General features: G+C 33.8%; 1 protein-coding gene and 1 long non-coding RNA gene across 8 annotated transcripts in view; one reads left to right on the top strand and one right to left on the bottom strand.

Moving 5' to 3' along the window:
* The window catches only part of LOC128249440 (uncharacterized), a 349,834-nt gene that overhangs the window by 83,284 nt on the left and 244,050 nt on the right, over positions 1-22,500 (bottom strand). The window lies entirely within an intron of this gene.
* Positions 1-22,500, top strand: part of LOC106868934 (protocadherin beta-15) — a 166,537-nt gene that overhangs the window by 133,978 nt on the left and 10,059 nt on the right. For all 7 annotated transcript variants that reach the window (XR_016244297.1, XR_016244298.1, XR_008265537.2 and 4 more), the window contains one exon: positions 14,851-14,968. Coding sequence is in view for 2 of the 7 variants with exons in the window: in XM_014914403.3 (XP_014769889.1) it covers positions 14,851-14,968 (118 nt within the window). In the remaining 5 variants the exon portion in view is untranslated. The remainder of the gene's footprint in view (positions 1-14,850; positions 14,969-22,500) is intronic.

The following is a 22,500-nucleotide window of genomic DNA, read 5'->3' as shown; positions in this document are numbered from 1 at the left end:
ACTGAGGGTAGTTGTCACAACAGTCCGAGTGCAAATGTGAAACCCTGAGTGACAGTTATTGTGATGTTTTAGCAGCTTCAATAAAAAGTATATATATATGTATATATATATATATATATATATATATATATATACACACACACACTCATATATGCACATTCACATATGTATATATATGAATATATATGTGTGTGTGGGTGTGTACATACACACTCATATATATATATATATATTTGCCTGATATATGTTGATATGTTAGAGACTAGAAAATGCACACACACCATTTAAGATAATAGAGGCAGGGGCACATTTTCAATGAAATACTTTCAATTAAGCACCATATCTGTCCAAAATGTTATCAGTTGGTTTCATATAGAATTAGATTTTCCTAAACAGAAGGTTTGATTAAATTAATCTGACATGGTTGACTGAAAGTGTAATGCTTGGGATTTTTTGCACTGAAAGGGCAGTGCAAATGAAAGCATAAGGTCTCATAAACAAAGAATCTTTGGTTGTATAAAAGAATATAGCACAAAGCTATATATATATATAAATATGTGTGTGTGTGTGTATACAAACATAAAATTAATATAGACAGCTGTGTGCAATGTTTTACCAAAAAGGAAAAATCATAATTGTGAGTAAATATGACGAGTGCTAGAACACCTACATTGCATGAAATAAGAGCTAAAAAGCTCTAATGTTGTAGTTAAAGCACATCACTGTATACATATGTACTGACAGGGATTGTAATCGCTCAAAAGCTCCAGTATAGAGAATTCTTGACTGGTACTTTAAATAGAGAGACATACAGACATCCAGACATCCAGACAGACAGATATATATATATATATATATATATATATATATATAAACAAATAGTAAATGAGTATATGCATATATACGTACAGGTATGTGCATACCGACATCCACCTGTATGTATAGGTGCATATCTGGGTACAGGACATTGCAAACAAAACGTAGACGAGAAAACACACAAGCCACATAGAGAACATTCTTCTTCATCACCTACCCCCGTTTTAACACCAGCATTTCGAAGAGCTGGGCAGGACGCATCGCTAAAACGGCTCTTCCCATGGACCGCAAGGCAGGCAGACAGACAGACAGACAGACAGACAGACAGACAGACAGACAGACAGACAGACAGACAGACAGACAGACAGACAGATAGATAGATAGATATAAAACTCAGAATAATTCTCTTTCAACAAATACATAATCTTCTAAAACCCAAGACATTTCAAATGAACAGTTTTTAATCTAATGGCTAAACCTGACAATATCTCACCCACACTCTCTTGCCCCAACCTTACCACAAATAACACTCATTCTTAACACCAATGCCACAGCTTTCTATGCAACAAATACTACTCCAATTATCTGAAAGTTCTAGTTATCAACTACAATACCCACAAAAATATTTCTAGCAAGGGGCCCACCAGTAAAATTCCTAGTGCAGTGCAACTGGGTTCCTTATACAAATACTTTTTAATAAACAAATTTACAAAGATATCTATATGTGTATAAATATAAATGCAGATAAACACAAGTAAACGTAATGACTATATTACATAGAACACAAAATACATAATGCAGAATAAAAAATATGAAATATACAAAAGAGTTACATAATACTCTTATCTTGCCAGTTGTTTCGGTTGCACTATGGTTTATGCCATAGTCACATTCACTATATAATAAAGACCCATAATGTCATAGGTTTATGGAATAACACAAGTTCCTAAGAATCTGTCTGGTAACTCTCATTGGAAGAACGTGGCAAAAGGCCACATGTTTATCTGACTTTCTACTTCCATATCCATTCAATGAGGATCATTCTGATAGCTAAACATTTTTATCAAGGGCATCTGCCCTAGTTGAAATTTAAATTCTCATTTATCTGAACACTGTTCCATGATTATTTATACCAAGCTTGCTTTTGTGTTCTTCAATTCACCACTGATATATATATATATATATATATATATATATATATATGTGTCCTGTATATATATATAATATTTATAATAATATGTCCTGTATATATATATATAATATTTATAATAATATGTCCTGTATATATATATATATATATAATATTTATAATATTCAAATAAGATTCGGGTAAAACCTTGTAGAAATAGTATGCAAAGCTTGTTTAAAATCATTAACAAGAGACAATGCACATCACTCATTTATCTGGTTTGGAAACTTAAAGAAGAAAAAGTGCAACATCACACAGACAATAATGAAAAATGCATATCCACACAATATGTTCTCAAGATCTTGCAATCTCTGTTCTGAGGTGATGTAATGTATTTTAGTGTGTATAGGTAAACTTGTGAAGAGGTACTCTGAAAGATTTATTAGATGCAACCACAGGCTAAAATGCTCATTTTTGTAGTTCTACTAAGACAATTAATGTTTGAAACTCTATTGATACCATCTGCTCTTTTTTTGTTGTTTTTTGTTAATTCAATTTTTCTTCATCATATTGTATGCATTTATCTTTGGTTTTAAAAATAGCATGTATGTGTGTATATATACATCAAATTATATACGTTATCTTGTATGTGGTTTGAACCTTGGCTAAGAATATCTTATAGAAATGTATACATGTCCATATATAAATAGATATAAGTGAGTATATTCTGTTTTACTTATATGTCAGTATATTAAATTATATTTTATTTTATTTTACTTTATTATATTGTATATCTTTTCTGTTTTTCATAAACTGTAAGAATGCATGTACATATGTGCATATACAAATAGATAGATTCAAATATACAAATATACATATCTTTTATTTTCTATTTTACTTTCCTTTATTTCTATCGTTAAAAATAGTAAATATGTATATAGGAAGTGTATACAGAACGTATATAATATGTGTATACAGAATGATGGAATGGGGTTAAAATACCTAAATTTTCTTTCCTAATTACACTGTATAACAATGAAAAAAATAAACGGAAATGAGAATAATCTTTTCTGGGGCTATCTTGTGTGTAGATTACGAATATAACATCTGCTTCTTTCTGTGACCCTCCAGTTTCATGTAAATGACCATCTTACATACGTTAAGTATACTGATGATCCTGTAGGAATTGAGTGCAAACAGAGTTGGGCCAAAATTGACAAAATTGAACAGATTTTGATATAATTTTTATAGGGTATTCCTAAGGTCAACCTATACTATGAAAATTATAAAAAGTACACTCAATATTTTTATAATTATATGGGTCCAAATTTGGTAAATCTGACAAGAAACCATACCTCATCACCCAAGGAAATCAGAGGGCTGTGCCAAGCTCCACTGTCTACTTTGGCATGGTTTTTATGGCTAGATGCCCTTCCTAACACTAACCACCTTACAAAATGGACTGGGTGCTTTATATAAATGCACACACACACACACACACACACACACACAGTTCTTACATGAGTGTACCATTGAGAGAAGGTAGTAGGTAGAGACTTACAGAGACAATATTAAGAAAGGAAGTAATAGGATGGAAAGATAAAAATTAGTCTCAGAGAATTTATTGAGAGAGAGAGTTAGAGAGTTGTAATGATGGCAGGATAGGTTCAGTGGGTGATAAAATGCTACTCTACTTCATATTATATATAGGTGAATAGAAGTGTAAGTGAAGAAGAGCCAAGATGGTTTTGACAAGGAGCCTGAGTGTATCTTCAAAATAACATGCTCAAGAGAACATGGAGCAAAAGATTCAGAAAGTCAGAGAAAAATGTTGTAGCAAGATATAGGTAGTGGAGGCATTCAACTTTCACTTACCTCACAATTATGGATGGCATAGTATAATGAATGGAAGCAGAGATGCTGGAGAGAGAAGAGGATATAGAATAGGTACAGATATATCTATCTCTATATATAGAAAGATAGATTAGCTAGATATAGATGTAGATAAATGCATATATATATATATATATATATATATATATATATATATATATATGTATGTACATATATGCATGGATATATGCATGTATTTACATATTATTTATATTATTATATGATCGAACACCACGCATCCTTTTCCAAGTAAGTTTTATCTTAATATTACGATGCACACTCTTCTACTATCTCTTCTCTGTCTATCTTTCTCCCTCTCTTGTTTTTCATCCTTTCTGTTTTTCTCTTCCACCCTTTCCCTATTCTTTTCTCCCTTTCACCATTCCCTCTCTCTCTCACTCTTCCTCCTTGACTCTCTCATCGCTGACACGTGACGAAAGGGGATCTCTTTTTCTGTCCATTTCTTTCCTAAAGAAAAGACATGCCTTTTCCTGTCTTCTCTCATGGCTCGTCCACCTAGCGTTCATAATAATTTTTCTATCGTCTTGGCTCAACAGCCCTCACCGTTTGTTTTTACTGTCTTGTTCTCACTGTCCTGTTCTTGTTAACACTTTCACCCTCCACAAAAAATCCCAAATTTTATTTAATCTGCTTTGCAAGAAGGACTGTTTCAATGAAGTCGCGTATTGTCCTTGCCTTCGAAATGCAGAGTAGATAAAACAGGGACAACTGACGAAGGGGTATACTCTTTATGTTGCATGTCTCATTTCTCTTTTTGGTTTTTTTTTGTTGTTCAAAAAAATGTTCGTTTTCTATGTTTTCGTTTTTATGTGTTTGTTTCTCATTGTGCTTAACGTTTTTTTTTATGTCCTGTACCCATATATGCATGTCTATATACATATATAAGTAGGTATGTACATATATGTATGGATATATGCATATATTTATATATTATATCACTATATGATCGAACGCCACACATCCTTTTCCAAGTAAGTTTTATCTATATATATATATATATATATATATATTTATATATATACACACACATACTTACATACGTATGTGTACACATATACAAACATAAATGTATATATTTACATACATATATACATACTTACATATGTATATGTACACACATACAAACATAAATGTATAGATTTACATACATATAATTACATACATACATACATATATGTGTGTGTGTGTGTGTGTGTATTTGTGTCTGTGTGTAAGTACAAACTAATATGTATACATGCACATATACATGTAAGTTTATATATACATATACATATATATTGATTAATTTAGTTTGCATGTGCAATGCATATGAACTGATTATGTATGGGTAAATTCGTGCACTAATCATATATATGAGTGTGTGTGTCTTTGTTTACTATTGTGAGCATGTATTTATACATTCTTATGAAAGTGTTTGCATGCATCTATGCTTATATACTTATAATAAGTATTGATATCCATGCACAAACATATATTTGTCTCTTCTATGCAAGGACATACACATGGTGTGTATGCTGATTAGTTTCCATTGTAGATATTAAGGAATATATTGAATGTGAAAGCAATTAAGTTCTATAGAACTTGTAATAACTTAATCTTGCAAGCATCTGCTTGATAATTGGAAGATTAAGAGTTCAGTCTTTACCTATGAGTTAACCTCCATGCTGCTGATAACTTGACTAATATGCAACCAGAACATGAGCCTGCCAGCCTATGGGTAGCATTGTCAGTTGTTTCACTTTTACCATTCCTGACAGATACACTTAAACATTTTATAGCCTTTATAGATCAATGAGTCTAAATGTTTCTTAGAACTGCTCAGATCAATTAAGCCAATGCTTAAATTAGACAAGATTTTCATGTTGTCCAATGTATGATGAGATTGGAATCTTCTTGAATAGAACCCAATATATTGAAAGTAACATTCCCCAAATGATTTGGTACTTATTCAGCAACATCTCAGTGAAAAGAGCAATTAAGGGAGCTGGCTATTTGATTTGCAATCTCCAAATTCTTTCAAATTACACTTTGCCAAATTAAAAAAAATGGACATATGAGAAAATGAAGTCTTGGCTATACAAAAATAATGAGATGATTCAGTGTGGAACAACTTTAGTCATATGTCTTTTAAAGCTAGGGTGATCTAAGGGCTCAACATCAATCTCAACTACTGAAGTATTCAGTTCAACTTATATTCTAGAATTGAACTAAAAATCTATGAATTGATAGTGCATTAATTTATTGTATATATGTTATCTCTTTTATCTCTACCATAGTGATAAAGTGATTATATTGTACCTTAACTGGTACTTATTTTACTAGTGTCTATATGCCAAGTTCTTAAGTCCTCTAAGGTATAAAGGTATGTAGGACAGACTCAAATTAAATAGCAAAAGAAATTTTGTGCTATGTATCAATTTGTTACGCACCCACTGTTTTTTGGCACTCTTCTTTTAATTTTGACTCGATATCTTCAGGAAGAGATACCTCAATCCTTTATATATTAACCAAAATGAAGTAGATTGACAAATTTACTTTTTGAACCAGTTGAAGACACACAAGATGTCGAAATATCATTCACTAGATAACAAATGGCACTCTTCTTTTAATTTTGACTCTATATCATCAGGAGGAGTTACCTCAATCCTTTATATAGTAACCATAATAATAATAATAATAATAATAATAATAGTAAAGATAATAATAATAATAATAATAATAATGATAATAATAATAATAATAATGTAATATGAATAAATAAAAATGTCAAATGTCTTGATGCATGACTTTTGGCCCATCCTGTATTATATTCAATCAGCAAAATACTTATAATTTTGTGGTAATGAATCCCTATTGTATTTGACAAGGAGTATTCAATTGCTTGAGTGGGCTACATACAAATTGTATTATCATATAAGTAGCTAAATTAGAAATCATCATCTAAACATAAAAATTTATTATCATATAAGTAGCTGATTATTTGCCAGACAAATGTTCACTTAATGCAATTCTCAGACAGAATCAACAATGAGATGATTTAACAAGGGGTGGACCTTTGAATTACATATGTAATCCATTGAGCAAGCTTAAAAAGAGTTTTTTATTTCTTCATTGCCCACAAGGGGCTAAACATAGAGGGGACAAACAAGGACAGACAAAGGGATTAAGTTGATTACATCAACCCCAGTGCGTAACTGGTACTTAATAATATATCGACCCCGAAAGGATGAAAGGCAAAGTTGACCTTGGCGAAATTTGAACGCAGAACATAATAGCAGACAAAATACTGCTAAACATTTTGCCCGGCGTGCTAATGTTTCTGCCAGCTCGCCGCTGACAGAGTTTCTGCCTACAAAGAGTTTCAGCCTTCACCCACAAGTTTTGGGTCAATGCAAAATTATGGTGAAGGCACTTACCCAATATGCTGTGGACCAAACCTGCAACCTTGTTAGCGTGAAGCAAACTTTTTTTTCCATTCAGCTCCACTGCATCATATGATTAGTACTTACTCTGTAAGAAACATAGGGCCAGGTTCCTAGTTTCTCTGGTGTGTATATATTCCTCTCTAGGTAGGATGCGGGTCCATCATAGGATGACTCATTTTAATTTGCTGAATAGACTGGGGCAGCATGAAATGAAGTGTTTTGCTTAAGAACACAGTGCATCACCCAATTCAGGAACTGAAACCACAATCTTACGACCATGTGTACAACACCACAACCACAAAGCCATGTGCCTCCACATACTGCATCATATATTATGCTGTAGAGTAACCCATACATATAACTATACAGGACACAGAATGTATACATATACATATGAATATATTATGCACAGTGTGTGCATATACATATGTATGTCTATATAAGCCAGATATGTAGCAATCATGTAATAACATTTCACAATACACTTGTCCAAATAGATATTGAAAGTATGCTGCCAAAGATCCAGAATTCTAAGATAAAACTGCCAAACTAAAGAATGGTCTATTTAACATGAATCTTAAAAGTCATGGAACAGTAGTATTATTCATCTACTGTTTTATAACAATATTTCCACTCTATACAATATATTTGTGTCTTCATGAATACATACAATGTATGTATACAAATATATGTATATATATATCTATCTATCTTTATCTATCTTTATTTATCTATCTATATGTATATATATATATATATATATATATATATATATATATATATAAATGAATACATATTCTTTTCTTCTTACCCTTGTTTCAGACATTAGACTGTGTCCATGCTGGGGCACTGCTTTGTAAAGCTTTTAGTCAAACAAACCGACCTCGAGTATTTATCTTTTTAAGCCTGGTACTTATTTTATCAGTCTCTTCTGCTAAATCACTAAGTTATGTTGACGTAACAAACTAACACTGGTTGTCAAGAGGTAGTGGGGGACAAACACAGGCAGAAGGACACACACACACACAATGAACCTCTTTCTGTTCCCAATTACCAAATCCACTCGCAATGCTTTGGTCAGCTCAAGGCTATAGTAGATGACACTTGCCCAAGGTGCTACGTAGTGAGGCTGAACCCAAGACCATGTAGTTGGCAAACAAGTTTCTTATCATACAGCCATGGCTGAGTGGATAAGTATGTGTGTGTGTGTGTGTGTGTGTGTGTATACATACATACATATGAATGTGTGGTCGTGTAAGTAAGGCATCGAAATTGTGAGGAGCTTTGCTTGATAACTGATGAGGGAAGAACATGTCCACACCCATTGTGGGATTTTCCTGTTCTCTGTATGTTTCTTTATCATCTTTCTGTGGAACACTGGGGTAAGATGCAGCCTCCAGGTTCAGTCCCACTCTAGCCTCGGGCTGGCCAAAGCCTTGTGGGAAGATTTGATAAATGGAAATTGAAAGAAGCCTGTTATACAAGTATGTGTGTGTATGTTTGTGCGTGAGGGTGTGTGTGAGAGAGAGAGAGTGTGTCTCTCTCTGTCTGTGTTTGTCCCCCACTACCACTTGACAATCAGTGTTGGTTTGTTTATGTTCCCATAACATAGCAGTTTGGCAAAAAGGGTCCAATAGAATAAGTATAGGTTAAACAAATGTATATACCGGGATCTATTTTATTTGACTAAAATCCTTTAAGGTAGTACTCCAGCATGGCCGCTGCCTAAAGACTGAAACAGATAAAAGATAAAATATGTGTGTGTGTGTGTGCGTGCGTGCGTGTGTGTGTGTGCATTTGTGTGTGTGTATGTGAGTGTGCATGTAAGTATATATATATGTGTATATATATATATATATATATATATATATATATATATATATACACACACAAGTGTGTGTATGTAAAATTACATGGTCTTTTGTGATTCAATTTTGTAATGTCCTTCATCCATTGCCCTTGTGGTATACAGAACATTCATCCTTGATAGCATTCTCAGTATTTTTATGGTGGGGGAGGAGGAGGATGTAGTAGCAATACGACAGACAGTATGGGAAGTAGTATGGTGGTATTATAGGCTACAGTAGTAGGCTTTGTTGCCCTTAAAATTTATACCATTGAGAATTCTCTATTCTTTCCAACTCCTGTATCTCTATAATGCATAGTTATCTACATCTATCAGTATATCTATAAAATATATGTCTATGAGTACATGTATATGCATAAACATACAAATACATACATACACACACACACACACACACACACATATATATATATACATGTGTGTGTGTGTGTGTGCGTATCTGATATATTTGATACATATAAGAGAAAGAGAGTGTATGCATCTGTAAGTTCCCATATGCAGCTGTTTACATCAGCAGACTTACACATATTCGTGCATGATAACACAGATATAAGGTTACTGCTTGCTTTATCATGCATATGGTCATTGATCCACCAAATATTTATGAATGTCTCGTCATGTGATAACCAATCCCTTAAACATGTGATCTATTAGTGGCGCTCATTCCAACAATTGAATGTGTATATATATGTGTATATGTACAAATACATATATATATATATATATACACATTCATATGCCTATGAAAACACACACATATGCATGTTTATTAATGTATGTGTAAATATTCATGCAGACAATGCACACACACACACACACACACAGTTTATGTGTATATATTTATATATAGCTTATTTATAGCTTCAGAGAGTTTGTAAAGCAGTAAAGTTGATCTCCAAACTAAGTTTTGCAGTAAAAACATTATACACACTTATATATATGAATATATGTGTGTGTGCATATGTATTTGCATATATACATATACACACATATATGTGTATGCATGCTTGTTCTATGTACACATATATATACATACACATATATAAATATATACATGCATACACACACACACATATTTATACACATATAATACTCTTTTATTCTTTTAATGGTATCAGTCACTAGACTGTGGTAATGGTTGAGTTCTACCTTAAAGGGTTTATCCATTCAAATAAATCCAGTACTTATTTTCCAGTCTGGTATTTATTCAAACAGCTTCCATTTGCAATACCACTAGATTACGGGGCTATCAAGAAATTAACACCTATTGTAAGGCAGAAACAAACAAATAAAAGCTCACACACACATATGCAATGGACTTCTGTAAAATTTCTCTCTACCAAATTCACTCAGATGACATTGGTCAGTCCACAGCTATTAAAGAAAACAATTGTCCAAAAGGTTGTGCAAAACTACAAGGCTTCAAAGCAAGGTTCTTATGCAACTAAGTCTATATCCATAAGATATTTGTCTATATATACATTATATATATATATATATATACATTATATATATATATATATACATATATTACTCTTTTACTCTTTTACTTGTTTCAGACATTTGACTGCGGCCATGCTAGAGCATCGACCCCACCAGGACTTATTCTTTGTAAGCCTAGTACTTATCTATCGGTCTCTTTTGCCAAACCGCTAAGTTACGGGGACGTAAATACACCAGCATCTGTTGTGAAGCGATGTTGGGGGAACAAACATACACGCAGATACATATATATATATATATATATATATATATACCCCTTCAGGTAGATGGCCCTGCTCAGTATGTAGAAAAGGAGTAGGTAGTAACTCTATAAGATGTACCCGGTGCAAGCTATGGACACATAAGAGGTGCAGCAACATCAAAGGCAGGTTAACTAGCAAGTTAGTTTTTGTTTGTGGCAGATGTTCAGGTGCAATAAAGACTGCAAACAAACAGGAAACAACTTCTATCTCATTCCAGGGTGAAAAACTAGAGGTAGTCGATAGCTTCCGCTATCTGGGCGACCAAGTTAGTAGTGGGGGTGGGTGCGCTGAAAGTGTAGCTGCTAGAATAAGAATAGCCTGGGCAAAGTTTAGAGAGCTCTTACCCCTGCTGGCGACAAAGGGACTCTCACTCAGAGTAAAAGGCAGACTGTATGACGCATGCATACGAACAACCATGCTACATGGCAGTGAAACATGGGCTGTAACTGCTGAGGACATACGTAAGCTCGCAAGGAATGAAGCCAGTATGCTCCGTTGGATGTGTAATGTCAATGTGAATACCCGTCAGAGTGTAAGTATCTTGAGAGAAAAGCTGAACATTAGAAGCATCAGTTGTGGCGTGCAAGAGAGACGATTGCGCTGGTATGGACATGTGGTGAGAATGGAGGAGGATAGCTGCGTGAAAAAGTGCCACACCCTAACAGTTGAGGGAACCCGTGGAAGAGGTAGGCCCAGGAAGACCTGGGCTGAGGTGGTGAGGCAAGACCTTCGTACATTGGGCCTCACCGAGGCGATGACTACGGACCGAGACCTTTGGAAATGGGCTGTGCGTGAGAAGACCCGGCAAGCCAAGTAAGATCGTTGCCAGTGCCCCTGGACTGGTTCTTGTGCGGGTGGCACATGAGATGCACCATTTTGAGCGTGGCCGTTGCCAGTACCGCCTGACTGGCTCCTGTAGGATTTTCGAGCGAGATCGTTGCCAGTGCCCCTGGACTGGCTTGTGCGGGTGGCACATAAAAGACACCATTTCGAGCGTGGCCGTTTTCGTGCGGGTGACACGTAAAAGCACCCACTACACTCTCTGAGTGGTTGGCGTTAGGAAGGGCATCCAGCTGTAGAAACTCTGCCAAATCAGACTGGAGCCTGGTGTTGCCATCCGGTTTCACCAGTCCTCAGTCAAATCGTCCAACCCATGCTAGCATGGAAAGCGGACGTTAAACGATGATGATGATGATGATATATGACAGGCTTCTTTCAGTTTCCGTATACCAAATCCAGTCACAAGGCTTTGGTCGGCCCGAGGCTATAGTAGAAGACACTTGCCCAAGGTGCCACGCAGTGGAAATGAACCCGGAACCATGTGGTTGGTAGGCAAGCTACTTACCACACAGCCACTCCTGTGCCTATATATATGTATATATATGTATATATATTTAAATAATAAGGATAAAAAATTGAATATTAATTTGATTAATATCAATTTAAACCAGTGGCCTAGAATACTGAAAAAATCTGAAGATTCAGAAAAATTATACTACATACATATAAGAGGGATGACCATGTCCACTTAATGGTCATCCCTCTTATATGTATATTATATATATATATATATATATATATATACATATAAAACAGGAAATCGAGTACTCAAAATATGAGTGCATGTATATTTTTATTAATATTTAGAATTTTGTATATTGGCACTTATTAAACTTTGATAAGTGCCAATGCATGAAACTCTCAGCCATTGAGCCACTCTGTTGCTTCTGCTAAATATTAATGAATAAATATATTTCCAGTCATTATGCCACATTGGACCACTGAACTCTGCACATCTTTTCTCTCTCCATTTTGTCCCGCTTAATCTTTTCTGTAAAAGAACACAGGCTCGAAATGTAAAAGACTTCCATTTTTCATGAGTATTAAACAACTACACCTGCTTGATGTTCCTATACTTGTTTTTGTCATTTTTGTTTTCTGTAAATTTGAACTATATATGAATATAGATATATGATGATGATGATATATTAATGTGTGTGTGTATGTATGTATATATATATATATATATATATATATATATATATATATATATATATATATATATATATATATATATATATATATATATATATATAAAGATGGAAACTCCCATTGAAAATGATGCATCAGTGTTCAGTTTTTGCTGAACAACCAGCAGAAATGATTTGTTTATAGTGATCAAATGTATGTGCTGTACATGGGCTCACTCCCTCCATCAAATTCATTGTCTGAACAGCTGTAAATTGTGCCACACATCAGGTGTCAAAGTAATCATGGAGCGATGTGTGAAGGGATTTCGCTCAAGAACACGTCACTACATGGTCCAGGAATTGAAATTATGATCTTGTGTTTATGAACACAATGCCCTAACTATTTGGCCATGCACCCTCTATTTCTACACACACACACACACACACACACATATATATATATATATATCATCATCATCATAATTTAATGTCTGTGTTTCATGCTGGCATGGGTTGGATGGTTTGAAAGGATTCCAATAGGACAGCATCATGCTCCAGTGTCTATTTTGGCAAAGTTATGTATTTGTGTGTGTGTGCGTGTGTGCGTGCATGTGTGTGTGTATGTGTGCATGTGTATGTGTATATGTTTGTATGTATTATTGACTAAAATGCCCTGGCAGCAGAGTACTAGTGAGAATGTATGTATGTATATATATATATATATATATATATATATATATGTATATATATATATATGTATGTATGTATGCATGTATATGTATATATATATGCATATATATATTTTTAGATATGAATGTATATATGTATATATATATATATATATATGCATATATATATATGTGTGTGTGTAAGCATACACATATCATGTGTATATGTATTTCATGAATATATTGATTTTGTTCATGTTTTATTGTGCTAAAATATATCATATAAGTATACCTTTATATTAGATATGTGTTGGATCTAATCTATGTATATATTGTTACCTGAAATAGAATCTGATATCTTAATGTTGGCTAGCTGTACATAATATTCAAGTATAGCTGTGCTGAATCTGTACTTCAATCAGTGTATATATAAGCATAACTATGTGTGTGTATACACACACACACACACACACACACACACACACACACACACACACACAAACACAAATATATATATAATGAATATATTGCATGCATGCATACAACAAACATACTTATATACATGCATACATATATATATATATACACACACACATATATATATATAATATAAATAATATATATATATATATATATATATATATATATATATATATATATATATATATATATATATATGTAATATGCATGCAAGCTCGTTTATTTTCTATCTGCTGATCATATGGGGGGAAAACCTTGAACAAAAGGGACAGTTACATTGAATTCTCAATAAACTGTTAATCTAGCCAAGGTTAGACAATCCAAATGGTGACTAAGCCTTTTCATCAGATAACCAGTGATTTATTTCCAATTCAGCTAAATCTCAACCTATAACCCCCTCCTATTCACCCGCTTCAGTTACATGTTTTTATTTCATTTCTTATGTATATTTTTTTTGTAATTGTTTTCTTTATTATTATGCTTTTGCATCACTTATTTTTAATTCATTTTTTCTCTTTATTTTTCAGTTTTGTACTGTTCGTGTTTTTTTTTTCCCTGTTTTGTATTATAATAATTTTTATCTTCTCTCTCTCTTTCTCTATTTCCTCTCTCTCTCTATTTAAATACAACACTTCCCTGCACAATAGTTACTGATACATTCACTATAAATGCTTTTTGACGTCTTTATTTTTGTGGGAAGGTCCTTCTCCATATACACCCACTGTATATCTATGTTATTCATCTTACCTTATCAGTATCATAGCATTATTAAGCTCTTGCTTTTTTTTCTTTTCCCCCTTCTTTTTTTTTTTTTTTTGATATCTTAATTCTTACAGATGTGCATCCAGGAGGCTGCATTAGCTTCAAGCTTAGGCAAAGAAGAGCAGCACATATTACTGTCATCTGATCACACTTGGAATGAATTAACTGCTGAACACTACGAAACATTACCTGGTGAGTATACAAAGAAATAATACATAAAAACTGACCAATGAAAGAACTTACATAGCTTTATGTAGTCAGTGAATTTGCTAGAAACAGAAACCAAATTACATTAATTTCCATCTTATTTTCTTCAAAAATGTTAAAAAAAACACAATTAATAGGAGATAAATAATTTATCTCTTCAAAACAAGAGACTGATTATCATAGCTGGAATGCCTTTAAATCATAAATCTGCATAGTAAGGGCTAATCTTGCATTAACCCTTTAGCATTCAGCTTATTCTGTTAAATGTGATGCTTATTCATTCATGTTGTTTTGCATTATTCGTGCATTATCTTGTAGCTTCAAGGTTCTGACACAGTAGATTATGTTTAGAATGAAATTGTAGGGTGGGAGTGAGAGGCCAGATTCAGCCAATTTGAACATAAAGCAGGTAGATTATTTTGACAGGATTTGGTCGATTCATATGCTAAAGGATTATATAACAATTAAAGAAAATTAAAATACCATAAATGTCAGTGATTCACTATGGTCTTAACCAACCAGCTGATGAGTAAAATAGAGGATAAAAATATAACATTTATATGAAGAAGTACCAAATATTTTGCAAACCAGAATAACTTATTTTACATCTCATTGATGAAGGATTCCGTAGATGATGTTAGTTAATAGTCATTCATCTTCCTCGTGGCAAATCAATTTGCTCCACTTTATTACAGATATTTGGACTTATTAGTTGCTATCACAGGTCGTTGCTATTTTCTTCAAATTCTACCATTTTATTTTAACCTTATGAATGGTAAAATATCATTAATTGGCAGAGTGGCATACCACCATCCAACCCACACACATTTAAAAGGTACTGTTAAATTACTTATATTTTGCAAAAAAAAAAAAATATTGTTGTTACATGTTTCCAGTGAACTAGCAATGTTAGTTATTCCTAGTCTTTCATGAAAACATGTCAGGCCAAGGGAAAATTTTGTCTTACTTAGAAAACAAGTGAGGGTTGGCAACAGAAGGAGCATCTGGCTGTAGAAAGTCTGCATCAACAAATTCTATTTGACACATAAACATAGAAAAATGAATGTTAAAACAATGATGATGATGACGATGATATATATATATATATATATATATATATACACACACACACACACACACATAAACATATATATATGCATATGTATGTAAATATGTATGTATGTATGTATGTATGCATGTATCTATCTATCTATTTATATATATATATATATATATATATATATATATATATATATATATATATATATATATATTCATATAAGGGCATTACTATAGAGTAATGCCTCACGTTCAGCTACCATAATAAACACATTTTTACTGAACACGAGGAAAATGCAATTCCCAAAAATTGGCCTCTTAAAAAAAGACTTAACTATATATCGAACGATTTCCCAATTATTACAATAATATGTAACTTTCGATCATCAGTATAGTATGGTCAGAAGATATAAAAATAAACAAAAGATTCAACATACCAAAAACGAACACCCATGTATCCACCCCAAAACGCCTGCTTCTATATATATATATATATATATATATACACACATATATATATATGAGGATGCATTACCTAGTGGTTAAGGTGTTGTACTCAAGGTTGCAAAAGTGCTGGTTCGATCACTGGATGGTGCATTGTGTTCTTGAGGACAAAGCACTTCATCTCACATTGTTCTGCAATCACTTCAACATCTGACCACTAATACCCTAACTACTATACCTCATGTATATATATATGTATATATACATACACATATAGGGGGCATAAGATATTTGAGGACAGATTTATGCTTATCATAAAACAGATATATAATAACAGATAACTTTATTTATCAAAAAATGCTATGAGGATAAAAATAAACCTTCTTTTCTATAATGTTATTCAATAAAACCACTTTCAGTTTCAACAACTGCTTCTATATGCGATCTAAATCATCTACATGCTTGAATCAAGTGGTCCTGGTTCATTTTGGACATTACTCTGACTATGGCAGCTTTCAAAGAATCTTTGGTGTTATGGGCTTGTTCATTGACCTCAGTCACAATGACGCACTATGTGTAATAGTCCAATGCATTGAGATCTGGGGAATTAGGAAGCCGAATGTTAGGGGTTATGTGATCATGAAAATTTTCAACCATCCATTCCTGTGTTACTAGAGCCATGTGTGATAGTGAAGAGTCTTGCTGAAACACATATGGCCTTCCATTGCATAGACTGTTTATCGAGGGCTTAACAGTTATTTCCAGAACCTCAATGTAGGCGGCAGACTTAACTCTAAGGCCCTGTGGAAAGAAGTAAGGAGGTATCACATGTCCTTCATTGCTGACAACCCCTAAAACCATGACAGTTGCAAGAAATTTTGTATGTATAACACTTGTAACTTCAGAAGGGTTTGCACATAACCATGTCATCTCTTCTGTTAACTTTTTGATCTTGGTCGAAGTTTTTGTCATTTGAGAAAAACCAAATCAAAATCTTCTGCTGGATTTTTCAGTTTGTTTAAGAGCCTTTTAGATCTGATGTGATGATTTTCTTTCGCTTTTTCTGACAAATTGACCTTTCCTCACCATATAAGACTTATATCTGATGTCTTCATGGACAACATTTCTGACTGCTCCTTCTGACACATGGAGATCTTTTGCAATTGACTTTATGGACTTTCTTGGATTGCAATCAATGGTCTGTTGAACTTGTTAGATAAATTCAGGTGTTCTGATGATTTTAGGGCATTTAGAATGCTTTTTATGCTTTGATACTGGTGATACATACATATATAAATACCTATCAGAAATCGTATAAAAGCCCGGCAGATGGATTGTATTTGTAATTTGAAGGTCCAACTCTTCTTACATAGTATCGTGCTAATTCTGTTTGAAAATTACATTAAGGATGCACACGTCTGTGGAATACTCAACCACTTATACACTTATTCAATAAACCTGGTAGTTCAGTTAATTGAACAGCTGAACTCTTATGGTTGTAAGTTCTTAGCAGCATATGTGAATGTATGTGTCTCTGCACTCTGTGTGAGTGTATAAATATATTTATGCATGCATTCATGTAAACACATATGTTCATATATATGTGCGCTTGTAGAGAGAGAGAGAGAGAGAGAGAGAGAGACAGGCAGACAGTCAGAGAGAGACACAGAGAGAGACTGGCATTCTGTTGGTTATGACGATGAGGGTTCCTGTTGATCCAATCAACATAACATCTTGCTCATGAAATTAATGTGCATGTGGCTGAGAACACCACATACACATGTATCCTTAATGTAGTTCTCAAGAAGATTCAGTGTGACATGGCTGGCCTTTTGAAATACAGGTACCTGACATGGCTGGCCCTTTGAAATACATTACCTGTATTTCAAAGGGCCAGCCATGTCACAGTCTATGTCGCACTGAATCCTCCTGGGGCCTACATTAAGGATGCATGTGTCCGTGGTGTGCTCAACCACATGCATGTTAATTTCATGAGCAGGATGTTATGTTGATTGGATCAACGGGAACCCTCATCGTCATAACTAACAGAGTGCCCATCTCTCGGTCTATCTGTCTGTCTGTCTGTCTCCGCTCTCTCTCTATAGATAAACACACACACATATGAACGTATGTGTTTACATAAATGTATGCATAAATATTTATACACACACACACAGACATACACGTATACATATACATGCTGCTATATATGGAATTTAGAAAGAATTTACAACCATAAGAGTTCAGCTGTTCAATTAACTGAACTACCAGGTTTATTGAATAAGAGTATAAGTGGTTGAGTATTCCACAGACATGTGCATCCTTAATGTAATTTTCAAACAAAATCAGTACGATACCATGTAAGAAGAGTTGGACCTTCAATTTACAGGTACAATCCATCTGCCGGGCTTTTATACGAGTTCTGTCTACAACAGAACATAGTAGATTTTACAATAAAATACAGTAATAGGCAAGAAAACAAATATTCATTGGGTTTAAAGCAAGCACGTATATATATATATATATATATATATATATATATATATATATATATATATATATATATAGGTATTTACGTATGTATTATCTATATATATATATATATATATATATATATATATATACACACACATATATATATATATATATAGGTATTTATGTATGTTTGTATGTATATATGTATGTATATGCACATACTTACATTCATCTACTTACATCTGTGTATATATACATGTGTGCATATGTATTTTTTATATAACAATAAAATATTATTAAATGATTTATTTTCATTTCCTTGAGGGCACCAGTAAAAAACATTACATTATGAAACATTACAATATAATATAATAATGGACAAAATAAAATTGATGAGAAATTATAAATGGAATTACACAAAAGTACATGTGGCAGCCCTCTCTCTTGCACACGCACACACACACACACACACACACACACACACGCACGCACGCACACACACACACACACGCACCCACACACACACACACACACACGCACGCACGCACACACACACACACACGCACCCCCCCCCCACACACACACACACTGACACACATTCACATGCCTACACATGCATTTAAGGAATGTGTTAATGTTGAATCACTACTACTACTACTACTACTACTACTACTACTGCTGCTGCTGCTGCTGCTGCTACTGCTGCTGCTGCTGCTGCTGCTACTACTACTACTACTAACAACAACAACAGCAACAATAAATTTGACTCTTCGAGTGTGAAAACATTGTTTTTTTGCTTCTCCCTTCAAAGCACATTTATTCAAGTATTACCAAATATAATTTTCTTTGGAGTTTTTTTAAAAACAATTGTCTAAGAAGAGGCTGCCCTTGATTCCCAAGGATAGACAACAGACTAGAAAAAAAATCAGTCTTTTTTCACAAACTTTAAAAATTTTGTTCACACACTTTACATTTTCATATCTAAAATGGTTACCGCACATAATTATGCTACACAACAAAACACTACAACAGTTAAAAAATAATACAAAAGCAAAATATACAACTGAATGTATAAGAAGAAAACAACAAACATTATAGTGAACAATTAGTAGAGGAAAATGCTCCAAATACTCAAGTTATTTGGAAGACAATGACAGTAATAACAACAATAGTATTAGCAACACTTACATTAAACCAAATATCTTGATTGGTTCATATAGAAGCTGTGTGAAGGTAAACTTTCCTTTAATTCAAAACGAACTGATGGAACTTTTCTTTACCACAGAAGATAATCAAGAAGTGGGCAAAGAGAAAACATTATGTATTTCTGCTTACAAAAAAATGGAAGTAGATAGAATTTCCCTTCACTTCAAGTAGTACAAACCCTCCAGGACATATCAAGTGAAATTATCTCAACTGAAAAAGGCAAAATTCATATCATGATATGCTGCACTAAAAGTGGTGAGCTAACAGAATTGCTAAAGCATCTGACAAAATGCTTAGTATGATGATTGCCTCAGCATATGATTTCCTCAATATATGATGATTGCCTCAACATATGATGATTGACAGATGACAGTTGTCTCATGAATGAGAGTTAGACACCTGTATGTCATTGGATTTAAGTGACAAAATCTTGTACATCACTTTTGCCACTATCTTGGTTGTTATAGCAGGTTCCTGTAATAGGCATTGTAAGATGACTGGTACTAACTTGACTGTAAGTTTTATGTCAGAGTATCTTCCTTCTAGAAGAGCTGCCTTCCACATGGCGTGTCTCCTACTCCAGGGAAATCTGACCTAAAGATGGGACCCTGACAGCTATTAACATTCTTCCTCAGAATATACCTGAGAGTAATGGCAATTAAGGGATAACTCCAGAACTGATGTCTCACCTCCAGATGCAGTTTAATGCCGAGGACAGCTGTATAAAGAAGTGCTGATCTCTAACTGTGGAGGGAACCTGTGGTAGAGGTAGACATGAGACGGTATGATGAAGCATGATCTTTGAACTTTGAGCCTTACAGAAGCAATGACTAATGAAAGAGACTTTTGGCAAGGCAATGTGCTGTGCTTGAGAGGACCCATCAAGCCAAGTGCACTTGTGCTGGTGGCACATAAAAAACACCTTTAGAGCACTGGGCCTCACAGAGGCAAAGTGGCTGAGCTCCTTTCAAGTGTTGGGCCTTGTATTATAACCCTATAATACTCAACAAAGTATTATAACACTATAATACTCAACAAAGCATTCATATTTGCAATGAAAATTTCTAGCTTATCTAAGTCAGATGTAGACATAATGTTAATAGCACGACAAACTGTTATTAATTATGACAACAAACTATGGATTAGATCAGATAGAATGAATTCCTTTGATACACCAATGGGTTCACGTGACTCAGCTCAGGTCATGGATATCGTTGGAATTTACTTCTTATTCCACATAAAATCCTCATTCCCACAAATAGCGGGGGAAGGGGGGGGGTCTATACAGAGACAATGCCCTTTTCATAATAGATAATTGCACTAAAATAGAAATAGAGAGATACAGAAAAAAAACTGCACAAATTATTTTAAAATTTCAGCATATCTGTGACCATAGGCAGTAATTACCGTAAGGTAAATTTCCTAGATGTTACTTTTAACTTACAAACAGGGATTACGAACCATACCACAAACCAAACGAGTGTCTAAGATACATAAATGTAAAGTTCAATCCTCTACCATCCATAACGAAAGGGATAGTTAGGAACATGACTACCAGAATATCATGCCTGTCAGCCAATGATACAATATTCAACATACATGCACCTTACTACAATGAAGCACTAGCTATGGTCGGGTATAAGGAAAAAATTAAGTTCACACCTGGTGAAGCCCTAAATATTACTAACACCCACGCACCTAAAGTAGAAACTCACACATGAAAAACAACATACATATAACAATAAAAACACAAAAACCCAAGACACAATGGAAAGATAGGAAAAAATAAACAAAACCCAAAAGAATAACCATAATAGCAAAAACAACGCACAAAATGCCAACAACATACAAAATAGCCAAAAGGAACCAAACAAAAATACAAAAATTCTGAGGTTCTATAGTTTAACCCAATTTCCGGATTGCAAATATCATCAAAGATAGGTAAACAATTCCTAGCAGTGTTAGACAGGTGCTTCCCTAAAACACATAAATACCATTGTATCTTCAACAACATACACAATGAAAGTATCACATGCCACATCGAACAACATGGAGTACTACATATACAAATACACCAATAAAAATATATACATGCAAACAACAACCACAGGCAAGGAACAAACAGATCAAAACAACTCAGGGTATTGGAACAATAACAAAAATAAACACAATAGGGATCAAAGAAATATGGATAGCAACCCCAACAGTTATAATAGGATTCAAACAAAAACTCAAAAAAGAATCAGCAAAACAGACTATAACATCAAGAACACTTCAAACACTGCTAATCAACTGGAACGTCACAAAAACAAAAACAAAAAGTCACCAGATAA

This window comes from Octopus bimaculoides, chromosome 14 (genome assembly GCF_046866305.1).
Source record: "Octopus bimaculoides isolate indiv1 chromosome 14, ASM4686630v1, whole genome shotgun sequence".
In the NCBI taxonomy this organism is placed as follows: Eukaryota; Metazoa; Mollusca; class Cephalopoda; order Octopoda; family Octopodidae; genus Octopus; species Octopus bimaculoides.
Note: the sequence above shows the minus strand (reverse complement) of the source record. Positions and strands in the feature narration are given on the sequence as shown.